Source organism: Pseudorasbora parva, chromosome 19 (genome assembly GCF_024679245.1).
Source record: "Pseudorasbora parva isolate DD20220531a chromosome 19, ASM2467924v1, whole genome shotgun sequence".
Lineage (NCBI taxonomy): Eukaryota > Metazoa > Chordata > Actinopteri > Cypriniformes > Gobionidae > Pseudorasbora > Pseudorasbora parva.
In genome coordinates, this window is record NC_090190.1 from 43,547,220 (window position 1) to 43,573,090 (window position 25,871).

Consider the following 25,871-nt stretch of genomic DNA (forward strand, 5'->3'; position numbering starts at 1 on the left):
CTCTGCCAGCTGGTGAGTGTTTCACTCAGATCTGAGAACAGTATAATTTTAAACATGAGTGTGTGCTGTAGTATCTAACGCCCTATTTACCCTGCAGGCGGGTCTCCAGATGTGTGTGGCTGCTGATTGGAGGAGGCTGTACTGGTGGGCGGTGCTCCAGTGGGTAGTGGGTGTGGCTCTCTCAGGGCCGTGCGCCCAGCGCTGCGACTGTCTTCCAAAGCTCCCGATCGTTAATTGCTCATCCAGGCAAATGGTGTCTGTTCCCGAGGGCATTCCAGACGACACCCGGACCCTCGACCTAACCAGAAATCACCTGAAGACTCTGGCGCGGCGGCGGTTCTCTGAACTCGCGCAGTTACGCGAACTGGACCTCAGCGACAACTTGGTGATGGTAATCGAAGTCGAAGCCTTCGCCGGCCTGCAGAACCTCGTCACACTGAGACTGTCCCGCAACCGGCTGAAGATCATCCCGGTTGGAGCCTTCTCCGGCCTTCCAAGCGTCCAGCTCCTGGACATCAGCCAAAACGAGATACTGGTGTTCCTAGATGACATGTTCCGAGAAATGGCAGCCCTGCGGAAGCTGGAAGCCAGCGGGAACGAGCTGGTGTTCGTCTCGAACCGCGCATTCAGCGGCTTGTCCGAGCTGCGAGAGCTGAATCTGGATCGGGAGAACCTGACTTCGGTTCCAATCGAGGCTTTATCCGATCTCTCCGGACTCGTGCAGCTTCGCCTCTCCAGACTCGGGCTGAGCACACTACCCAATAACTCCTTCCGCCAGCTTGGGCGTCTTCAGGAGCTCCGGGTTTCCCACTGTCCCTCGTTGGACTCTCTAGCTGGGAACAGTTTAATCGGACTCAATCTCACCTCGCTTACGCTCAGCCACTGCAATCTGAGCTCCGTTCCGTACTCTCCACTGCATCACCTTGTGTACCTGCAATACCTGGATTTATCCCACAATCCCATCACCACAATCCTTCCCAATCTCCTCGGGGATTTGCTGCGCCTTCAAGAGCTGCATTTAGTCGGCGCCGGACTCTTGCACATCGAACCGGGTGCTTTCCGTAACCTTGCCGTTTTCCGGCTCCTAAACGTTGCGGAAAACCGTTTGGTGACTTTGGAGGAGTCGGCGTTCCAGTTTGTTGGCACGTTGGAGGTTCTTCGGATGGACGGGAACCCGCTCGCGTGCGATTGTCGATTGCTTTGGGTGATGCGGAGACGCCTCCGGCTTGACTTCGGCAGACGTTCGCCCGCCTGCGGCTCACCTGTGCAGGTGCAAGGCCGGATGTTCCGGGATTTCACGGAGGACGAGCTTCCCAGGGTTTTCACTTGCCGAAACGCTCGGATTCTGAGTCGTAAGCCGCAGGACGTTCGGACGGACGAAGGACACACGGTTCTGTTCTTCTGCGAGGCAGATGGAGACCCAGAGCCAGCAATCACGTGGCTGAATCCGAAGCGCTCCGTCCTCAGCAGCTCCGGGAGGATCCGTGTCCTTCCCAACGGGACTCTGGAGGTGCGTTATGCACAAGTCCAGGATAGCGGATACTACCTTTGCATCGCCTCGAACGCCGCGGGGAACGATAGCGTCTCCATGAGTCTACGGGTCCGCGGTTTTCCGGCGTCCACACGAAACCGTTCCGGTCCCTTTTTCTTGGAAGGCTGGAGCTTCACATCCGGCCACGCTTCGGTCAACGGATCCCAACCGTTCCCCTTCGACGTGAAGACTCTGGTGATCGCTGTGACCATGGGCTTCCTATCGTTCCTGAGCTCCGTGGCCGTCTGTTTCATCTTCATGTTTTTATGGAGTCAGAGCAAAGGACAGATCAAACACACGGCAACTATAGACTTCGTCCCGCGCAGCACCGCGTCGGCCGGAGGACGGGCGAACGCGGAGACAGGAAAGTTCACCATGAAGCTTATCTGAAACCATAGACTGCAAAAAAATACGGACGTAGCATTCCAAAGAGCCGTTCTGAAGCTTAAAGTAAAGTCTAGCTGGCCGTCGTCACGCCTGGATAACAGAAAATGGGCAAAGAGGCGGGATGTGGGCGGAGCTTAGGTAATGCAATGACTAACAGACAGCAGACAAACGGCTATCCACCTGTCACTCAAAGTGGCCATGCGCTTAAATAAGCACTTTAAGGATTTATATAATGTAAACGAATGAGTTATAAAAAAAATCACCCCCTCCCGTCACGAAGGGCAAAATTAGCTGTATAGACTAAAACCACAATTTGTCCCAGACTGTAAACATGTGTTTTTCTGCTGTAAAGTTGGGAATTTTAACATGGGGCTCAATGAGATTCTGCTCCTTCTGGAGCCGCTCTAGTGGCCAGTCAATGAACTGCAGTTTAAATTACTTCCGTATCGGCTTCAACAGAAACTGAGGGAGGAGCCTCTTGTCTGAAACTCAACAAGGTGCTATATGAACACACGTTTCCCGAGCTCCGCGTCTTCCTCAGGACTTCTGTCTTGTTCACAAACATCGAAACATTCTTCAATCAAGATACATTTACTTGGAGAAGCTAAATTCTCGTTTTCTGAGAAAACGATCAAAATTAAGTGAGATTGTGGGTTATTATAGTTAGCTGAAACTAAAACTAAAACCAAGCATTTTTGTTGGTTGAAATGAAATAAAATATAAAAAACTTAAAGGGGATGTATCATGCAAAATTCACTTTTAGGTGTCTGAACACTAATTTGTGTTAGAAGTGTGTGTTAACCACCCTATAATGGTAAAAATGCCCCCACTACTTTTTTTTAAACCCCATAAATAATAAGCAGTGTCTCAGAATGACCTGTTTGCAGATTATGTCCAATGTGATGTAACATATGCTTAGACCCCGCCCACAACTACAGACAGACTGCCCTATTAGCATAGACCCGCCCATGACTGCTAACGACCTCTGCCCCATTACCATAGACCTCGTCCACGACTGCTGACTAACTCCGCCCTATTCGCAGAGACCCCACCCATGACTGCTGTTGGACTGCCCTATTAGCATAGACCACACCCACTGCTGCTGACAGACTCAACCCTATTAGCATAGACCTTGTCCACGACTGCTGACTGACTCCGCCCTATTAGCATAGACCACGCCCACTACTGCTGACAGACTCCACCCTATTAGCATAGACCCCACCCATGACTGCTGATGGACTCCGCCCTATAAGCATAGACCCCACCCATGACTTCTTATAGACTCCACCCTATATTGACCCCGCCCACTACTCCGCCCTATTAGCAGCAACTCATTTACATTTAAAGATACATGCACAAAAACAGCACGTGTTTTTCCTTCCACTCAAAAATTGGCATTTACAACATGATATAATAAATGATATCAGATGACACTTCACACACACATTCTGGAGACACAGAGACTTATATAACATCCTGTAAAGAGGAGCATAATAAGTTCCCTTTAAACTTTAATTAATTAATAAACTTTTTTATTTTAGTGCCGCTATTATAGCAAAATTTCTCATTTTCATTCAGTTTTACTTGTGGTAATAAAATTACTCGAGTTAGAACTGAAATAAAAAAAAATATATAGACATTTAAATTAAAAATAAACATATATATATTACATTTGAAAACTGTAAATATACAAAATAACACTATTGAATGTAACTGATATACTAAAATGCCAGATTTAATTTTCTCAGTTAGAGAAATAAACTTTTCTCTATTATTTTTCAGCATAAACTACCTTCATTTTGATCAGTTTCTCAAAATAGTTTGGTGATATTAGAAAATGTTTCTCAGATTTATGCATATGTTTGATGATAATGAGCTTTAAATCGAGCGTTCATCTGTTGGCGGCATGAATGCATGTGCATGAGAACACAACAGGACAGAAGATCTCAGGTTATTAATCTCAGACTGATATTCAGAGATATTACATGCGTGGCATCTCAGGTGTGTGTGTGTGTGAATGTCTGGACCTGTGCATGTGTTTGATGAACGTGTGTTTGCTTTAAATCCCATATTTATGCATTTACACACACACATATATATTTATATATATATATGCAATCCACCTCAGAGCAATACCGTCCCATCATGCACTGCTGTTTATTACCATAATAATCGTTGTTTAAGATTCTGCCAGTTCTCTCTTTAACTCATTTTAGTGTCAGATTTGAGGAATCTCTGAATTGGTTTGTTTGCAGATATTAAAATGCTCTTTTTGGAAATATCAGGGTTTGTGTGTCATCATTTGTAGTGTGTTCTAGACTTTGAGAACAGCTGCGTGGTTAAATATTTATATTTTTGGGTTGGTTTGTTTTAAATGATCCATTTAGCTGAAAAACGGCTGAGTCTTCTTATTTAATGACAGTCAATCAGTTTTTCTGTTAGAAATGATTGCCAAACGCATTAAAGTTACATGAAACCGTTTGTTTGATCTAGTGCTTTATTCATAAAGGCCAACATGCATCTGAATATAATCTTTTGCAAAGTTTTGGGTCAGTTTTTCTGTCTTTTTTTGGGAAAGAACTTAAAGAAATGAGTACATTTATTGAGCAAAGATGCATTAAATTGATCAAAAGTGACTGTAAAGACATTGATAATGTTACAAACGCTTTATATTTCAGATAAATGCTGTTCATCAAAGAATCCTGAAAAACAGATAATAATCAGAAATGTTTATTAGAATGATTTCCGACAGATTATGTCACACTGAAGTCTGGATATATATATATATATATTTTTAAATATATTTGTAAAAAATAAATATATATATATATATATATATATATATATATATATATATATATATATATATATATATATATATATATATATATATAATCAAGATTTTTATTATTAATATATTTTATCTTTATATACATTTATATTTTTAATATTTATTTTTTAATATATTTTTTATATCTATATTTTTGTATATATATTTTATTTATGTTTTTATATATTTATTTATATATATTTATATTATATATATTTGTATATTTATTTATATTTTTTGTATATTTGTTTAATATACTTAAATATATATATATGTTTTTGTAATATATTTTTATAATTATATATTAATATTATATATATATATATATATATGTATATATATATATATATATAAATATATATATAATATTTTAATATATATTTATATTTTTTGTAAAGGTTCATTATCTGAGACCTTTCTACATGTGGTGTTAGTTTGTATTGTTTAACATCTAAAACATGTTTGTCCCTTATCTCAAGAATCAGTGATATTTAATCAAACAAATGCAGCCTCGGTGTACATAAGAGACTTATTGCAAAACATTAATAATCTTACCTGTGTGTGTCTCGAAGACTGTCGTCTTCCTCGTGTGTGTGTGTGTGTGTGTGATGAGCTCGCGCGACGGAAGCACTGGCGCCCCCTGCGGACCAGCGCGACACATCACAGGCTTTCAGCGGTCATTATATCGTGTGTGTGTGTGTGTGTTATTCTGAAACTCATCCGTCGCCTTTAACACGTGCTTTGGCAGTTTATGTAGAGACGGGTTGCTGTTGTATTTGTGTTTGAAGCGTTAAAGGGATAGTTCACTTTGAAATTAAATGTTGATATGTTTTATCTTACCTCATGGGCATCCGAGATGGAGGAGTATTTGTTTCCCCAGTAATTTAAATTTGGATCATTTTAGCTCAAAGCGTTCTTGTCTGTGCCTCACATAATGCAGGTCTATGGTCACCACCTCAAAGAGCAGACACAGAGAAGTCCAAATTAAACAATCCCCCATCGGAAGTACACACTGATGGCCTAAGACACGCAACGAGCGGTGTGTGTGAGAAAACCAACAGTATTTATATCGTTTAACGAAACACGCACGCGTGCCCTCGGATCAGTCGGAGTGGTGTCATTTCTTTTCCACTGAAGAAAGAAAGCATGAACATCTGGGATGAGGAAACTATCAGGACATTTTCATTCTGAAGTGAACTCACAGCTCCTGTAGATATTCATACATGTGTTTATGTTTAGAGACGCGCGATTAATGTTCACGGAGCGCCGTCGACTGTTCCAATATGGCGGACGGATAATGAGGCATAACATTGTGACCTGATATTGTGAGAAAAATGCTTTTCTTACTTAGTATTTCTGTCTTGCTTCTAGTCCAAACATCTAAAAATTCTTAAAACAAGAAGTATTTACTAGACAAGCAAAAGTAATTGTCTTGTTTTGGGAAAAAATAACTCAAAATGAAGAGAGTTTTTGCTTTAAATAAGATAAATAATCTGCCAATGAGGTGAGAAAAATTGTTTTAAGAATTGTTAGATGTTTGGACTAGAAACAAGACAAAAATACTGAATAAGAAAAGCATTTTTTGCAGTGTGGTCCTCCTGACCTGTCGAGGCATGGACCCCTGAAGGTGTGCTGTGGTTTCTCGCACCAAGATGTTAGCAGCAGATCCTTTAAGTCCTGTAAGTTGTGAGCTGGGGCCTCCATGGATCGGACTTGTTTGTTCAGCTCATCCCACAGATGCTCGATTGGATTGAGATCTGGGGAATCTGGAGGCCGAGTCGACCCTGTCGCCCGCTCACCACCAGTCCGAAAATGATGAATTAAGTATGTGCATATTTTAGTCTAATGAGATGATGCGTCCAATAAAACACACGTCGTTTGTTAAGCATGTATATATTTATTTATTCGTTTGTTGAAATATTTAAAGTTTTGTAATATTTCCCCAGAAAAATGTAAACTTCTCCATATTCACAAAAAGAAAGACATTTCTGTTTATCAATCATTGTCAATAAAATGAAATTCATAATTACAATAATAATCATATTCGAATATAATATCTTTATAATAATAATAATATGAACATTCAAAACATCACTCCATATTCAGAGATGCTCCACTCTAGAATCGACGAATCTCCCGCATTCGAGAATATTTCCATGGGTTAATATATAAATATATACATCCTACGCTCCTGAAGCGGGTCAGGGGTCAGGGGTCAACGCTATGGCTTGTCCGTGTCTATGGCTAAATTGGCGGGTGGCTCCCGTTTATCATGAAGAGAAACTCATAGCATAACTAGTGCTACGCGATGGGAAAACACACGAACTGACCCCTGTACACACACCATGGCGGTTTATTACCGCATCCTTCGCCTTATTGAAATCTGCGTCTCCATGGCGACACGAGCGTGTGTTCGGCCAATCGGAGCGCAGTATGGGAACTGTAGGCACAGAAACACTGTTCATCATCATGTTTTCATAACTATTATTACCTGAAATGCAGACAAAAGTAATACTTCCAACGAAAAAAGGTAAATCAAGAGTAAAGTAAGAGACTAAAGCCCCAGCGAAGCAGCTACTGGCGTATATGAGTATCATCCATCAAACACCGAGAAAAGAGAAAAACTCAAGCGACTTAAGATGAGAGAAACCTCCGGTCTGGACTCTATGTACAGAAATCAGCAGCCGAGTGTGTGTGTGTGTGTGTGTGAAGCACCCGAGAGCCGCACACACACTGGAGGAAGCACCCACATTAAACATATTATGCACTATCAGTATCAATAATAATCTCCAATCTGCTTTATTTGTAAATCTCCTTTTAAGGGTTAAATTAAATGTTAATCATGTCCAAAGTCATGAAACTTATTTAATTTAACAAAAATATATTACAAGTTTAACCCCCCCCCCCCATTCTGTTTTAATGGTTAAGTACATTTTAGTAATAAAAAACGTCAAATTAATTAAAATCACATAATTTTTTTCCCTCCAAATGAAATGTTTCCTGCTCATTTGAATGTTAAATTAAACACTCTTAATCAAAAATGCATGTCTAATTGACTGAATTTCATTTTTAAGGGTTAAATTAAATGCTAGTAATGTCCAAAGTCATGAAACTTATATAATTTAACAGAAAAAGCACACACACACACACACACACGTTTCTTTGTTTTTGTGAAATGTGGGGATATTCCATAATAGTGGTTTTTATACTGTACAAACGGCATTTTTTGTATCCCCTACACTGCCCCTAAACCTACCCATCACACACACACACACACACACACACACACACGTTTGTTTTTTGTGACATATGGGGACATTCCATAGGCGTAATGGTTTTTATACTGTACAAACCGCATATTCTATCCCCTTACACTGCCCCTAAACCTACCCATCACACACACACACACACACACACACACACACACACACACACACACACACACCTCCTCCTGTATGATTTATAAGCCTTTTGTAAAGTGGGGCCATGGGTAATGTCCTCATATTTCACCCTCTCCTGTAATACCTGTGTCATACCCATGGCATTATACACATTTGGGTCCTCATATGTCACAAAAACATGCACACACACTCTGTCCTCACAGATGAGCATGGAGTAAAGCCAGTGTCCGACTCAAGTCTGTTTTTGCCCCGGTGTTCCCATTGGAGCTCTGTAGGCACGGAGAGGAGGAGAGCCCGCCCCCGCTCGGGATTCTGAGCGTCTGATTGGCTCAGAGAATCAAGCCCCTCAACACATCGTTTGAAAAAAAACATCTGTTATTGAGTCATTATTAGGAAGTTGAGGCTGCAACTGATCAAACACACACACACACACACACACACTCACGTACACAAACACACTCCTGCAGTAAAGAGAGAGAGAGAGAGAGAGAGGGATGATAGGAAGATAATGAAGGTCATGCGGTCTCTCTCTCTCCATCTGCGTTGATTTTCTTTGTGCTATCGGTGTGATTGTTTCGGCCTCGAGATGCTGATTGTCGTCCATTTGGCTCAAAAAAGACAAAGACAGCAGGAGAGAGAGACACATCTGAGAAATATATATTCATATATCACGTATATACACATATATATACTCTCAGCGTGTGTTTGAGAGAGAGAGAGAGAGAGAGAGAGAGAGAGAAGGAGAGAAAGAAAGACTGTTTTTGTAGAGTTGGTCGTCCTGCTCAGGCTCCGCCTCTCTCTTCTCTCTCAGCCAATCATCAGACATTCCTGGGTTGAGGTTCAACCAATCACATGTCCTCTAGTCCTGCACGGGCCAATCATGTTCCAGAGTGGGCGCCATAAATCGGCTGCGGGGGGGAAAGAGAAGCCAAAGGTCAGGGTTATCATCGTCAAAATAAAACGATCACAATCAATATTTCATAACAGCAAACATAAGTTTAAGTTAAAACACTAGCTAGACATAAATAGCTCAAATAGCAAAAAATCACCAATAAGAGAGTCAATAAACCTCATCACAACAGGAATAATTAATTCGGTCATCACATTTAAATGCATTCGAAATAAAGCCGTGTGGATAAAACATGACACGGATGATCAGTGAGAGCTTGACGTGAATAAATGACGACGGACACGATGAGGCGAGTCAAAATATATATCATATCTATATATACTCTCCATCAGCCAATCACAGGCCTTCCCTCTGAGGACGTGCTGTCACTGTCAGCCAATCACAGGCCAGCCAGCGCAGGACACGCCCCCATCACTCATTCACTGATGCGGCACACACCAACAAAACACCAATTATAATTATATAAAGCTCCATTCACACAACAACCATAAGTTATGTTATTTTAATAAACCAGCAGAGTCCACACCACAACAGAGCGATCTTTTCCAGCCGATGAACGATAAAAACACTTACAGCCAATCAGAATCCTGCTTAAAAGAGCTCCATTTAAAGGGACAGACGGCAAAACTGCTGCGCTTATAATAAACAGAACAATATCGGCACTATACTTATCGATACATTTACTGTTATAGTTATCACTAAAGTAATCATTATAGTGTCACTATAGTTATCATTATATTTATCGTTACAGTTATCACTATAGTTATCGTTATTAATATCACTATAGTTATCGGTATAGTTATCAATATCACTATAGTTATCGGTATAGTTATCAATATCACTATAGTTATCGGTATAGTTATTATTATCACTATAGTTATCATTATATTTATCGTTACAGTTATCACTATAGTTATCGTTATTAATATCACTATAGTTATCGGTATAGTTATCAATATCACTATAGTTATCGGTATAGTTATCAATATCACTATAGTTATCGGTATAGTTATTATTATCACTATAGTTATCGTTATTATTATCACTATAGTTATCGTTATTATTATCACTATAGTTATCGGTATAGTTATTATTATCACTATAGTAATCGTTATTATTATCACTATAGTTATCGGTATAGTTATTATTATCACTATAGTTATCGTTATTATTATCACTATAGTTATCGTTATTATTATCACTATAGTTATCGGTATAGTTATTATTATCACTATAGTTATCGGTATAGTTATTATTATCACTATAGTTATCGGCATAGTTATTATTATCACTATAGTTATCGGTAGAGTTATTAGTATCACTATAGTTATCGGTATAGTTATTATTATCACTATAGTTATCGGTATAGTTATTATTATCACTATAGTTATCGGTATAGTTATTATCATCACTATAGTTATCGGTATAGTTATTATTATCACTATAGTTATCGTTATTATTATCACTATAGTTATCGGTATTATTATCACTATAGTTATCGTTATTATTATCACTATAGATATCGGTATAGTTTTTTATTATCACTATAGTTATCGTTATTATTATCACTATAGTTATCGTTATTATTATCACTATAGTTATCTGTATAGTTATTATTATCACTATAGTTATCGGTATAGTTATTATTATCACTATAGTTATCGTTATTATTATCACTATAGTTATCGGTATAGTTATTATTATCACTATAGTTATTGGTATAGTTATTACCACTATAGATTTTGGTATAGTTATCAATATCACTATAGTTATCGGTATAGTTATTAATATCACTATAGTTATCGGTATAGTTATCAATATCACTATAGTCATCATATAGTTATTATTGTCACTATAGTTATTATTACCACTATAGTTATCGGTATTGTTATCATTATCACTATAGTTATCGGTATAGTTTTTAATATCACTATAGTTATTGTTATTATTACCACTATAGTTATCGGTATTGTTATCATTATCACTATAGTTATCGGTATAGTTTTTAATATCAATATAGTTATCGTTATTATTATCACTATAGTTATCGGTATAGTTATTATTATCACTATAGTTATTGGTATAGTTATTATCACTATAGATTTTGGTATAGTTATCAATATCACTATAGTTATTGGTATAGTTATTATCACTATAGATTTTGGTATAGTTATCAATATCACTATAGTTATCGGTATAGTTTTAAATATCACTATAGTCATCATATAGTTATTATTGTCACTATAGTTATTATTACCACTATAGTTATCGGTATTGTTATCATTATCACTATAGTTATCGGTATAGTTTTTAATATCACTATAGTGATCGGTATAGTTTTTAATATCACTATAGTTATTCTTATAGTTATTATTATCACTATATTTATCGGCAGAGTTATTAATATTACTATAGTTAACGATATAGTTATTATCATCACTATATTTATCGGCATAGTTATTATTGTCACTATAGTTATCGGTATAGTTTTTAATATCACTATAGTTATTGGTAGAGTTATTATTATCACTATAGTTATCTGTATAGTTATTAATATCACTATAGTTATCGGTATAGTTTTTAATATCACTATAGTTATTGGTAGAGTTATTATTATCACTATAGTTATCTGTATAGTTATTATTATCACTATAGTTATCGGTATAGTTATTAATATCACTATAGTTATCGGTATATAGTTATTAATATCACTATAGTTATCGGTATAGTTATTATCATCACTATAGTTATCGGTAGAGTTATTAATATCACTATAGTTATCGGTAGAGTTATTATTATCACTATAGTTATCGGTATAGTTATTATTATCACTAGTTATTGGTATAGTTATTATTGTCACTATAGTTATCGGTATAGTTATTAGTATCACTAGTTATCGGTATAGTTATTATTGTCACTATAGTTATCGGTATAGTTATTATTATCACTATAGTTATCGGTATAGTTATTAGTATCACTAGTTATCGGTATAGTTATTATTGTCACTATAGTTATCGGTAGAGTTATTATTATCACTATAGTTATCGGTAGAGTTATTATTATCACTATAGTTATCGGTATAGTTATTATTATCACTATAGTTATCAGTATAGTTATTAATATCACTATAGTTATCGGTATATAGTTATTATCATCACTATAGTTATCGGTATAGTTATTAGTATCACTATAGTTATCGGTATAGTTATTATTATCACTATAGTTATCGGTAGAGTTATTAATATCACTATAGTTATCGGTAGAGTTATTATTATCACTATAGTTATCGGTATAGTTATTAATATCACTATAGTTATCGGTATATAGTTATTATCATCACTATAGTTATCGGTATAGTTATTAGTATCACTATAGTTATCGGTATAGTTATTATTATCACTATAGTTATCGGTAGAGTTATTAGTATCACTATAGTTATCGGTATAGTTATTATTGTCACTATAGTTATCGGTATAGTTATTATTATCACTATAGTTATCGGTAGAGTTATTAATATCACTATAGTTATCGGTATAGTTATTAATATTACTATAGTTATCGGTAGAGTTATTAGTATCACTATAGTTATCGGTATAGTTATTATTATCACTATAGTTATCGGTAGAGTTATTAATATGACTATAGTTATCGGTATAGTTATTATCGTCACTATAGTTATCGGTATAGTTATTATTATCACTATAGTTATCGGTATAGTTATTATTATCACTATAGTTATCGGTAGAGTTATTATTATCACTATAGTTATCGGTAGAGTTATTAATATCACTATAGTTATCGGTATAGTTATTAATATGACTATAGTTATCGGTAGAGTTATTAGTATCACTATAGTTATCGGTATAGTTATTATTATCACTATAGTTATCGGTAGAGTTATTAATATGACTATAGTTATCGGTATAGTTATTATTGTCACTATAGTTATCGGTATAGTTATTATTATCACTATAGTTATCGGTATAGTTATTATCATCACTATAGTTATCAGTAGAGTTATTAGTATCACTATAGTTATCGGTATAGTTATTATTGTCACTATAGTTATCGGTATAGTTATTATCATCACTATAGTTATCAGTAGAGTTATTAGTATCACTATAGTTATCGGTATAGTTATTATTGTCACTATAGTTATCAGTAGAGTTATTAGTATTACTATATTTATCGGCATAGTTATTAATATCACTATAGTTATCGGTATAGTTTTTAATATCACTGGATCTTTATGGACTCAAATCAAAAGATCAGAAGGAGTCAGTGTAACATCATGAATCTCACACACATCAGGTCAGGTCACACTGTTCATCCCACACACACACACGTGATGATGTCACGAGCGAGTTCCTAGAGTGTGTGTGACAAACCTGTTCTGTGAATAATCTGGTTTTGAGGTCAGGCATTCCACTTCCTCTCAGCTCATCCTCTACCGCCATCAACCTGCAACACACACACACACATTCCCAGGATGCTCTGGTGTTGAGGCATAAGCTGTGGTGCGGAGACGCGTCTGACCTGTTGATGATGCCCTTGATCTGCGAGTCCTTCTCCACCTGCTGCTGCCTCAGCCGCCGCTCGCTGTCATCCAGCCGGCTCTGGTACTGCAGCAGGATCTTACTGGTCTGATGCTCCTGCGACTGCAGCCTCCGCTCGTACTCCTCCAACTTCCTGTGTGACATCATCAGCCGCTCCTTCAGGGAGTGGATCTCCTCCTCGTACTCGCGCACCTGCCGTCACAAACATCAACAATATCATAAAAACGTTGATTTATTTCACTAATTCCATTCACAATTTTTACTTTTATATTATATTATTTCATTACACACAAAATGATATATTTCAAATGTTTGTTTAATTTTGATGATTATAACTGACAACTAAGGAAAAGCCCAAATTCATTATTCTAACGCTTCTGTTGTTCAAGAGTGGCTTGACTCAAGGAATGTGAATGTCTCTCATACGTCTGTGCGCAGCGGTTCTTAAAGCGCTGACTCCAGCTGCAGTCCACTCTTTGTGAATCTCCTCCACATATTTGAACGGGTTTTGTTTCCCAATCCTCTCCAGGGTGCGGTTATCTCTATTGCTTGTACACTTTTTTTCTACCACATCTTTTCCTTCCCTCCGCCTCTCTATTAAAGTGCTTGGACACAGAGCTCTGAGAACAGCCAGCCTGTTTTGCAATGACCTTTTGTGCCTCGCCCTCTGTGTGTAAGGTGTCAATGGTCGTCTTTTGGACATCTGTCGAGTCAGCAGTGCTAGTGTCGCCGACAGAACTAGACTGAGAGATCATTAAAGGCCTCTGCCGGTGTTTTGAGTTCATTAGCCGATTAGAGTGTGGCACCAGGTGTCTTCAATATTCAACCTTTTCACAACATTCAAATTTTCTGAGATACTGAATTCTGTATTATCCTTAGTTGTCAGTTATAATCATCAAAATTAAAAGAAGTAAACATTTGAAATATATCAGTCTGTGTGTAATGAATGAATATAATATACAAGTTTCACTTTCTGAATTAGTGAAATAAATCAACTTTTTGATGATAGTCTAATTATATAGACATTAACTGTACATGCTGAATTATAATTTTTCTTATTATTTTTTAAAAATGTAATGAAATATAATAAATGTTTTCCCACTTAATTTTGAAGTGACCAATCAGCTGGCCGTTTCACCAACACACTTCATTTAACCGCAGTATTAACAGACACTGATGAAGAACGGTCAGAACTGACCCGGTCCAGACGGGACTCGTCCATGCTCTTGGAATGCTCCTTTAGTTTGAACTCCTCGCGGTCCACACGCAGACTCTCGATGTCCGCCGACAGGTGCGGCATATTGGACACCCAGGCCACCGTACGCTCGGACGCGGCAGTGGGAGTATTGAGAGTGGATGGAGACTTTGAGCCCTAAACACACACACACACACACACACACACAAAGAGAAAGAACATATGAACACTCATCAGAGAACATCAGACACACTGTATATATATATATATATATATACACACTATATTGCCAAAAGTGTTGTGCACACACATTGTTAACCCGTGGGGTTTAATCTGGAGTCGGCCCACCCTCTCTAACAGCTCCAGCTCTTCTGGGAAGGCTTTCCTCAAGGTTTAGGAGTGTGTTTATGGGGATTTTTGCCCATTCTTCTAGAAGCTCATTTGTGAGGTCAGGCACTGATGTTGGACGAGAAGGCCTGGCTCTCAGTCTCCGCTCTAATTCATCCCAAAGCTGTTCTATCGGGTTGAGCTCAGGACTCTGTGCAGGCCAATCCAGTTCCTCCACACCAAACTCCTCATCCATGTCTTTATGGAGCGACGCTTTGTGCACTGGAGCGCAGTCATTAATGACTCACTCTCCTCCAGAACAAAGTTTAAGATATTTTATATTTAGTCCGAGAGCTTTCTGTTCCTTGATTGAAAATGTATTCACACTATACTGTCCATGTCCAGAAAGGGAATACAAACATCATTAAAAGTAGTAAATTTGTGACATCAGTGGGTTAGTTAAAACTATTTGAAGCATTGAAAATACATTTTGGTCCAAAAATATACTAATTCTAGTAAATTAGAATATATTCTAAATATTGGGTATCACGCAAGAGACGGCTTCATTTAGGATGGCGCGTCGATTACACAAGAATATGAATACTTGAAAGATCAGAGTTATTGCACGGAGACGAGTTTATTGAGGATGACGAGCTCATCTGAAGGCCACAGAAGTCTGGAGGTCTGGAGCTGTTGACTCTGCAGAAAGTTGGAGACTTCTGCGCACTGTGACCCTCAGCATGCGCTGACCCCGCTCTGGGATTGAACACTTCGTGGCTGAGTTGCTGTTGTTCCCAATGGCTTCCTCTTTGTTATAATCCCACTAACAGTTGAGCGCGGAATATTTAGTAGTGAGGAAATGTCAGGAATGGCCTTATTGCACAGGTGTCAGCCTATCACGGCCCCACGCTTGAGTTCACTGAGCTCCTGAGAGCGACCCATTCTTTCACTAATGTGTGTAGAAGCGTCTGCAGGCCGAGAGCTGGAGTTATACACCTGTGGCCATCAAGGAATTGAACACCATAATACTTTTGGCGATATAGTGTAAATCAATGACATTGTGTGGCGACCCGTACCTGTTTGTTCCCAGTCGGCTTGAGCAGATGCTGTTGGTTGGTTTGCTGCGAGGCTTTTGCTGGTTGGTTGCTGGGCGTGTTCTCTGCGCTCTCATTGGCTCCGCCTTGAGGGGCAGGGTTCTCAGAGGCCGTGCTGGACTGATGCGGTAGCCCGGGGGCGGGGCTGTCCTTGACTGACAGCTGTTGCCTCGGCAACTGCCTCCCCCCATAGCTGGACTCGGGTGATTGGAGGAGGTTGCCGCTCTGGGGGCGGGTCTTAGGGGGTGTGGAGTTAGCGGCCGAGCTGACGGACAGCTGGTGGGAAGGCTGAGGCTTCATGCGCTGGGGAGGGGGCTGGGCCATGGAGGCCTGGCGGGCGGGGTGAATAGTGGTAGGGGGCGTGGCCAGAGAGGTGGGTGTGCCCGTTCCCGTGCCTGTGCCCGTCTGCGGAGCGATGCCCATCAGGACCTGCTGTTGGAGATTCTCCTGACGCCACACACAGATTCACAGCAACTAAACACATGTGTAAACATCTACAATAAACATATTCTACAGCAAACTTTAAATATTCATATAAAACATGTCTGGATAATAATAATACAAGTTATAATGATCTCTCGATGACACAAGTAACACTGACCGCACTCATTAAAAAATAAAAATGTAAATATTTTGCACATGATAAATGGTTGTGGCGTATGAATAATCGTTTAATTTTTATGCAAAATACGATTTTTAATATTTTGCACATGATAAATGGTTGTGGCGGATGAATAATCGTTTAATTTTTATGCAAAATACAATTTTAAATATTTTGCATAAAGAAAATGATTTGATAAATAATGCTAATTTTTGTACATTATGATGAATTTATAGAAAAGTGTCATTTTAAAATGTTTTTTACATTTATTTTTATTTAATAAAAAATATAAATGTTTAAATAATAATTGTATTTTTGTGCAAAATAGCTTTGTAAATATTTTGCATGAATATAATTTGATAAATAATTAAAAAATAATAATAATCTTCATATTTTAAACATTTTTAAATAATAATTGTATTTTTATGCAAAATAGCTTTTTAAATATTTGGCATTTGATTAACAGGCAATTTCCCCCCGTTTGAGATCTGGCGGATTTACCTGCACCTGCAGCGAGAGTTGCCTGCGGGCGAAGTCGGCCTGGTTGTGGCGGGTGAAGTCGTCGCTGTAGCTGTGCGAGTGCACGATGTTTGGCTGGACGAGGCTGTTCTGAGCCCTCAGAGCCGACAGATCCTCGCTGCGAGAGAAGCCGCTGTGGCCGAACGAGGGCATGCCGAATCCCACGTGGCCGTTCTCCGGTTCGGGCGGCAGCAGCAGGGGCGGGGGCGCGGCAGGGCCGTGTGGCGGCGTGTGGTACTGCGGCCCGTCCGAGGCCAGGTGGAACAGCGGGTTCTGGAAGGACAGGGGCACGTGCATGGCGGCCGCCTGCTGCTGTTGCTGCTGGGACAGCGAGTCCGTGGCCAGGCCGTGGCTCAGCCGGAGCCCAGCCGACACGGAGCCACCGGAGCCGGCCGACACGCGTCCTCCAGCCCTCAGAGGGGCGCCGCCCAGCCCAAACCCGGCCAGGGAGCCCTGAGACGAGTTCAGCAGGTCGTTGACGGAGTGCAGGTTCGACACACTGTTGATGCGCGAGTCCTGCAGGTCCATCATAGAAACACTCTTATTCACACTGAGAACCTGACGAGACACACACGACACCAGACCGTTTGAGAACCGCTCCACACACACACACACACACACACACACACACATCCGCTCCATCAGTCATGTGCATTGGTACAAATATTGTGGAGCTGTGTGATAATATTTGTCTGGATATCACCAGACCAACTCAATTTACGATGGAACATTGGTCTGGGGACTCTGCTCTGTATTTTCTACGGCACAAGAGGCGTGATCAGCGGGCATTATTCAAATGACTCGCTACGCAATTGGACAGTCCTTCAACCAATCAGGGCACAAGAGGCGTGATCAACGGGCATTATTCAAATGACTCTGTACGCAATTGGATAGTCCTTCAACCAATCAGAGCACAAGGGGAGTGATCAACGGGCATTATTCAAATGACTCTGTACGCAATTGGATAGTCCTTCAACCAATCAGAGCACAAGGGGAGTGATCAACAGGCATTATTCAAATGACTCTACGCAATTGGACAGTCCTTCAACCAATCAGAGCACAAGGGGAGTGATCAACGGGCATTATTCAAATGACTCTGTACGCAATTGGACAGTCCTTCAACCAATCAGAGCATAAGGGGAGTGATCAACAGGCATTATTCAAATGACTCTGTACGCAATTGGACAGTCCTTCAACCAATCAGAGCACAAGAGGAGTGATCAACAGGCATTATTCAAATGACTCTGTACGCAATTGGACAGTCTTTCAACCAATCAGAGCACAAGGGGAGTGATCAACGGGCATTATTCAAATGACTCTGTACGCAATTGGATAGTCCTTCAACCAATCAGAGCACAAGAAGAGTGATCAACGGTCATTATTCAAATGACTCTACGCAATTGGACAGTCCTTCAACCAATCAGAGCAAAAGGGGAGTGATCAACGGGCATTATTTTTTAAATGACTTTGTACGCAATTGGACAGTCCTTCAACCAATCAGAGCACAAGGGGAGTGATCAACAGGCATTATTCAAATGACTCTGTACGCAATTGGACAGTCCTTCAACCAATCAGAGCACAAGGGGAGTGAACAACAGGCATTATTCAAATGACTCTACGCAATTGGATAGTCCTTCAACCAATCAGAGCACAAGGGGAGTGATCAACGGGCATTATTCAAATGACTCTGTACGCAATTGGATAGTCCTTCAACCAATCAGAGCACAAGAGGTGTGATAGACGGGCATTATTCAAATGACTCTGTACGCAATTGGATAGTCCTTCAACCAATCAGAGCACAAGAGGAGTGATCAACGGGCATTATTCAAATGACTGTACGCAATTGGATAGTCCTTCAACCAATCAGGGCACAAGAGGTGTGATAAACGGGCATTATTCAAATGACTCTGTACGCAATTGGATAGTCCTTCAACCAATCAGAGCACAAGAGGCGTGATCAACGGGCATTATTCAAATGACTCTGTACGCAATTGGACGGTCCTTCAACCAATCAGAGCACAAGAGGCGCGATCAACGGGCATTATTCAAATGACTCTGTACGCAATTGGACAGTCCTTCAACCAATCAGAGCACAAGAGGCGCGATCAACGGGCATTATTCAAATGACTCTGTACGCAATTGGACAGTCCTTCAACCAATCAGAGCACAAGAGGCGTGATCAACGGGCATTATTCAAATGACTCTGTACGCAATTGGACAGTCCTTCAACCAATCCGAGCACAAGAGGCGCGATCAACGGGCATTATTCAAATGACTCTGTACGCAATTGGATAGTCCTTCAACCAATCAGAGCACAAGAGGCGTGATCAACGGGCATTATTCAAATGACTCTGTACGCAATTGGATAGTCCTTCAACCAATCAGAGCACAAGAGGCGTGATCAACGGGCATTATTCAAATGACTCTGTACGCAATTGGACAGTCCTTCAACCAATCAGAGCACAAGAGGCGCGATCAACGGGCATTATTCAAATGACTCTGTACGCAATTGGACAGTCCTTCAACCAATCAGAGCACAAGAGGCGTGATCAACGGGCATTATTCAAATGACTCTGTACGCAATTGGACAGTCCTTCAACCAATCCGAGCACAAGAGGCGCGATCAACGGGCATTATTCAAATGACTCTGTACGCAATTGGATAGTCCTTCAACCAATCAGAGCACAAGGGGAGTGATCAACGGGCATTATTCAAATGACTACGCAATTGGATAGTCCTTCAACCAATCAGAACACAAGAGGCGCGATCAACGGGCATTATTCAAATGACTCTGTACGCAATTGGACAGTCCTTCAACCAATCAGAGCACAAGAGGCGTGATCAACAGGCATTATTCAAATGACTCTGTACGCAATTGGACAGTCCTTCAACCAATCAGAGCACAAGAGGCGCGATCAACGGGCATTATTCAAATGACTCTGTACGCAATTGGATAGTCCTTCAACCAATCAGAGCACAAGGGGAGTGATCAACGGGCATTATTCAAATGACTACGCAATTGGATAGTCCTTCAACCAATCAGGGCACAAGAGGCGTGATCAACGGGCATTATTCAAATGAGTCTGTACGCATTTGGATAGCCTTTCAACCAATCAGAGCACAAGAGGTGTGATCAACGGGCATTATTCAAATGACTCTGTACGAATTTGGATAGTCCTTCAACCAATCAGAGCACAAGAGGCGTGATCAACGGGCATTATTCGTGTGAGTGAAAGTATGTGTGTGTGTGTGCACCTTGGGGTCTGGATCAGTGATGTCAGAGCTGCTAGTGCAGTAGGCGGGGCTTGAGCGTGCGAGAGGTGGGCGGGTCACATAGAAAACATCTTTGTTGCCACGGGGATCTCGGTCGGAGAAAGCAGCCATTCCAGGGTGAGAGAGAACGCCAGACAGACCAGCCGTAGGAGACGGAAGACGAGAGATGTCTATAGAGCTGCACACACACAACCATCAGGCATATGAATATTTCTCTTTAGAACAGACAGACAGACAGATGGTCAGACAGACAGGTAGTCAGACAGACAGATGGTCAGACAGACGGTCAGACAGACAGATGGTCAGACAGACAGGTAGTCAGACAGACATATGGTCAGACAGACGGTCAGACAGACAGACGGTCAGACAGACAGGTAGTCAGACAGACAGATGGTCAGACAGACAGGTAGTCAGACAGACAGATGGTCAGACAGACAGGTAGTCAGACAGACAGATGGTCAGACAGACGGTCAGACAGACAGACGGTCAGACAGACAGATGGTCAGACAGACAGACGGTCAGAAAGACAGATTGTCAGACAGACAGATGGTCAGACAGACAGGTGGTCAGACAGACAGGTGGTCAGACAGACAGATGGTCAGACAGCCCAGCCGTAGGAGACGGAAGACGAGAGATGTCTATAGAGCTGCACACACACACACACACACACACACACACACACAACCATCAGGCATAGAGTGAATATTTCCCTTTAGAACAGACAGACAGATGGTCAGTTAGACAGACAGGTGGTCAGACAGACGGTCAGTTAGACAGACAGAGGTCAGACAGACAGATGGTGAAATAGACAGATGGTCAGACAGACAGCCAGACAGACAGCCAGTTGGGTCAGACAGACAGATGGTGAAATAGACAGATGGTCAGACAGACAGCCAGACAGACAGCCAGATGGGTCAGACAGACAGATGGTGAAATAGACAGATGGTCAGACAGACAGCCAGACAGATGGGTCAGACAGACAGATGGTCAGAGAGACAGATGGTCAGACAGACAGACAGACAGACAGACAGACAGATGGTCAGACAGACAGATGGTCAGACAGACAGACGGTCAGACAGACAGACAGACAGGTGGTCAGACAGAAAGATGGTCAGACAGACAGATAGGTGGTCAGACAGACAGAGGTCAGACAGACAGCTGGCCAGACAGACAGGTGGTCAGACAGACAGACAGAGGTCAGTCAGACAGGTGGTCAGTCAGACAGACAGCTGGTCAAACAGCTGGTCAGTCAGACAGACAGCTGGTCAGACAGACAGGTGGTCAGTCAGACAGACAGCTGGTCAGTCAGACAGGTGGTCAGACAGACAGGTGGTCAGTCAGACAGGTGGTCAGTTAGACAGACAGCTGGTCAGACAGACAGGTGGTCAGACAGACAGGCGGTCAGTCAGACAGACAGCTGGTCAGTCAGACAGGTGGTCAGTCAGACAGCTGGTCAGTCAGACAGGTGGTCAGACAGACAGGTGGTCAGTCAGACAGGCGGTCAGTCAGACAGGCGGTCAGACAGACAGGTGGTCAGTCAGACAGGTGGTCAGTCAGACAGGCGGTCAGTCAGACAGACAGGTGGTCAGTCAGACAGCTGGTCAGTCACCTGTTGAGGTCTCTCATCATGAGGCTCTGGAAGTCGTTGGTGGCGATGCGGCTGAAGGCTGGGCGGCTCAGGTGTCGTTCCGGCGGCTGGTGACTCGCCTGCCGGTGCAGCTGCGGGTTCCTCAGAGCCACGCTGATGTCATTCAGTAACCGCGGCAACGGGCCCAGCTTCAGGATGGCGTCCTGAGGACACATCAGCTGTTAGCCAACATTTACATTTCTGCATTTGGCAGACGCTTTCTTCCAGAGCGAATTACATTGCATTTTAGGGTACACATTTTTAAATAAAAAGTCAATTCTTGCTTTCCCTGGGAATCGAACCTTGGCATTTCTAGCGCCCCCTCTACTGGTTAAGCTACAGGAAAGCAACATCACACACACACACACGTACCTTACTCAGCTGTGCCATGACCTCCCAGAGCAGGCTGTGCAGGATGGAGAGCTCGCGGCCCAGGTCGATGTAGCCTTCGAAGGCTCCGGCGTTACTCACACACTCCAGGTTAGAGATCTCATACAGGAACTGCTGCATCGAGCCCCACTCCATCTCCAGGAACTCATTCATGAAGCCCAGATAATCCTCCTTACCACTGAACCTGCAGAGAACACACAGACCGACCGCAGTGTGGGAGAGAGAGAGAGAGAGAGAGAGAGAGAGAGAGAGAGAGATAGAGATAGAGAGAGAGAGAGAGAGAGAGAGAGAGAGAGAGAGAGAGAGAGAGAGAGAGAGAGAGAGAGACAGGCCAGAGCGGTGATGGGCGACAGAAAGAGAGAGACAGATGATGAGTGACGAGCCAACAGACTGAAGATCTAAACACAGAGCGGCGTGAGACGGCATGAGACAGATATAAACCCTGAGACAGAACTCAAGCTAAAACTTGACCCGCACATGACCGGAGAGGAAAATCATTATATACACACCGATCAGGAATAACATTATGACAGTGAACAACACTGATGATCTCTTCATCACGGCTCCTGTTAGTGGGTGGGATATATTAGGCAGCAAGTGAACATTTAGTCCTCAGAGTTGATGTGTGTGAAGCAGGAGAAATGGGCAAGCGTAAGGATTTGAGCGAGTTTGGCCAGATTGTGACGGCTAGACGACTGGGTCAGAGCATCTCCAAAACTGCAGCTCTTGTGGGCTGTTCCCGGTCTGCAGTGGTCAGTATCTATCAAAAGTGCTCCAAGGAAGGACCAGTGGAGAACCGGCCACAGGGTCATGGGCGGCCAAGGCTCATTGATGACCGTGGGGAGCGAAGGCTGGCCCGTGGGGTCCGATCAAACAGACGGTATTCTGGTGGCTGTGGCTCTTCCAGCAGGATAATGCTCCTGACACAAAGCACAAATGCTTCAGGAATGGTTTGAGGAGCACAACAACCAGTTTGAGGCGTCGACTCTGCCTCCAGTTTCCCCAGATCTCAATCCAATCGAGCATCTGTGGGATGAGCCGAACAAACAAGCCCGATCCATGGAGGGCCCACCTCACAACTTACAGGACTTAAAGGATCTGCTGCTAACATCTTGGTGCCATATACGACAGCACACCTTCAGGGGACAAGTGGAGTCCATCAGAGAGGGTCAACAAACACAATAGGTCATAATGTTATGCCTGATTGGTGAACACTCACCTAAAGGATTATTAGGAACACCTGTTCAGTTTCTCATTAATGCAATTATCTAATCAGCCAATCACATGGCAGTTCTTCAGTGCATTTAGGGGTGTGGTCCTGGTCAAGACAATCTCCTGAACTCCAAACTGAATGTCAGAATGGGAAAGAAAGGTGATTTAAGCCGTTTTGAGCGTGGCATGGTTGTTGGTGCCAGACGGGCCGGTCTGAGTATTTCACAATCTGCTCAGTTACTGGGATTTACACACACAACCATTTCTAGGGTTTACAAAGAATGGTGTGAGAAGGGAAGAGCATCCAGTGTGCAGCAGTCCTGTGGGAGAAAATGCCTTGTTGATGCTCGAGGTCAGAGGAGAATGGGCCGACTGATTCAAGCTGATAGAAGAGCAACTTTGACTGAAATAACCTCTCATTACAACCGAGGTATGCAGCAAAGCATTGGTGAAGCCACAACACACACAACCTTGAGGCGGATGGGCTACAACAGCAGAAGACCCCACCGGTACCACTCATCTCCACTACAAATAGGAAAAAGAGGCGACAATTTGCACAAGCTCACCAAAATTGGACAGTTGAAGACTGGAGAAATGTTGCCTGGTCTGATGAGTCTCGATTTCTGTTGAGACGTTCAGATGGTAGAGTCAGAATTTGGCGTAAACAGAATGAGAACATGGATCCATCATGCCTTGTTCCCACTGTGCAGGCTGGTGGTGGTGGTGTAATGGTGTGGGGGATGTTTTCTTGGCACACTTTAGGCCCCTTAGTGCCAATTGGGCATCGTTTAAATGCCACGGCCTACCTGAGCATTGTTTCTGACCATGTCCATCCCTTTATGACCACCATGTGCCCATCCTCTGATGGCTACTTCCAGCAGGATAATGCACCATGTCACAAAGCTCAAACCATTTCAAATTGACAATGAGTTGACTGAACTAAAATGGCCGCCACAGTCCCCAGATCTCAACCCAATAGAGCATCTTTGGGATGTGGTGGAACGGGAGCTTCGTGCCCTGGATGTGCATCCCACAAATCTCCATCAACTGCAAGATGCTCTCCTATCAATATGGGCCGACATTTCTAAAGAATGCTTTCAGCAGCTTGTTGATCAATGCCACGGAGAATTAAGGCAGATCTGAAGGCGAAAGGGTCAAACACAGTATTAGTGTGTGCTCCTAATAATACTTTAGGGGAGTGGATATTTATATATATATATATATTTTTTTTTTTGCCTGCATGTCATGTGCGGGGCTTACATAAAAAAATTAAGAAAACTTTAACAAAAACTAAAATGATTCAAAGTATCAACTATAACAGTAAATTAACGACACTAAAATAACACCGACGCCTGAATGGGAATGGAAGCGAGAGTGGGCGTGTCCACGCATGTCATGTGATGATGATTGACAGGTCAGAGCTGATGATTGACAGGTCAGAGCTGGTGATGATTGACAGGTCAGAGCTGATGATGATGATTGACAGGTCAGAGCTGGTGATGATTGACAGGTCAGAGCTGATGATTGACAGGTCAGAGCTGATGATTGACAGGTCAGAGCTGGTGATGATTGACAGGTCAGAGCTGATGATTGACAGGTCAGAGCTGGTGATGATTGACAGGTCAGAGCTGATGATTGACAGGTCAGAGCTGATGATTGACAGGTCAGAGCTGGTGATGATGATTGACAGGTCTGAGCTGATGATGATGATTGACAGGTCAGAGCTGATGATTGACAGGTCAGAGCTGATGATGATGATTGACAGGTCAGAGCTGATGATTGACAGGTCAGAGCTGATGATTGACAGGTCAGAGCTGATGATTGACAGGTCAGAGCTGATGATTGACAGGTCAGAGCTGATGATTGACAGGTCAGAGCTGATGATGATGATTGACAGGTCAGAGCTGATGATTGACAGGTCAGAGCTGATGATTGACAGGTCAGAGCTGATGATTGACAGGTCAAAGCTGGTGCTGATTGACAAGTCAGAGCTGGTGATGATTGACAGGTCAGAGCTG

General features: G+C 41.9%; 2 protein-coding genes across 7 annotated transcripts in view; one reads left to right on the forward strand and one right to left on the reverse strand.

Moving 5' to 3' along the window:
• lingo4a (leucine rich repeat and Ig domain containing 4a) overlaps nt 1-4,182 on the forward strand; it is a 9,878-nt gene extending 5,696 nt beyond the window's left edge. Inside the window, exons 2-3 of the mRNA XM_067424842.1 lie at nt 1-12; nt 98-4,182. The exon at nt 1-12 is cut by the window's left edge and continues 47 nt beyond it. Of these exons, the coding sequence (XP_067280943.1) occupies nt 110-1,921 (1,812 nt within the window). The 5' untranslated portion in view covers nt 1-12; nt 98-109 and the 3' untranslated portion in view covers nt 1,922-4,182. The remainder of the gene's footprint in view (nt 13-97) is intronic.
• Nucleotides 4,183-7,662: 3,480 nt separating this feature from the next.
• Nucleotides 7,663-25,871, reverse strand: part of syngap1a (synaptic Ras GTPase activating protein 1a) — a 78,477-nt gene continuing 60,268 nt past the window's right edge. For 3 of the 6 annotated variants that reach the window (XM_067424831.1, XM_067424836.1, XM_067424837.1), the window contains 9 exons: nt 22,624-22,825; nt 22,234-22,415; nt 20,607-20,802; nt 17,334-17,909; nt 16,214-16,678; nt 14,814-14,987; nt 13,596-13,807; nt 13,448-13,520; nt 7,663-9,057 (listed from right to left, as the gene is read on the reverse strand). In XM_067424831.1, the coding sequence (XP_067280932.1) occupies nt 9,028-9,057; nt 13,448-13,520; nt 13,596-13,807; nt 14,814-14,987; nt 16,214-16,678; nt 17,334-17,909; nt 20,607-20,802; nt 22,234-22,415; nt 22,624-22,825 (2,110 nt within the window). In that variant the 3' untranslated portion in view covers nt 7,663-9,027. The remainder of the gene's footprint in view (nt 9,058-13,447; nt 13,521-13,595; nt 13,808-14,813; nt 14,988-16,213; nt 16,679-17,333; nt 17,910-20,606; nt 20,803-22,233; nt 22,416-22,623; nt 22,826-25,871) is intronic. The other 3 variants (XM_067424833.1, XM_067424834.1, XM_067424835.1) reach the window with 3 other exon arrangements.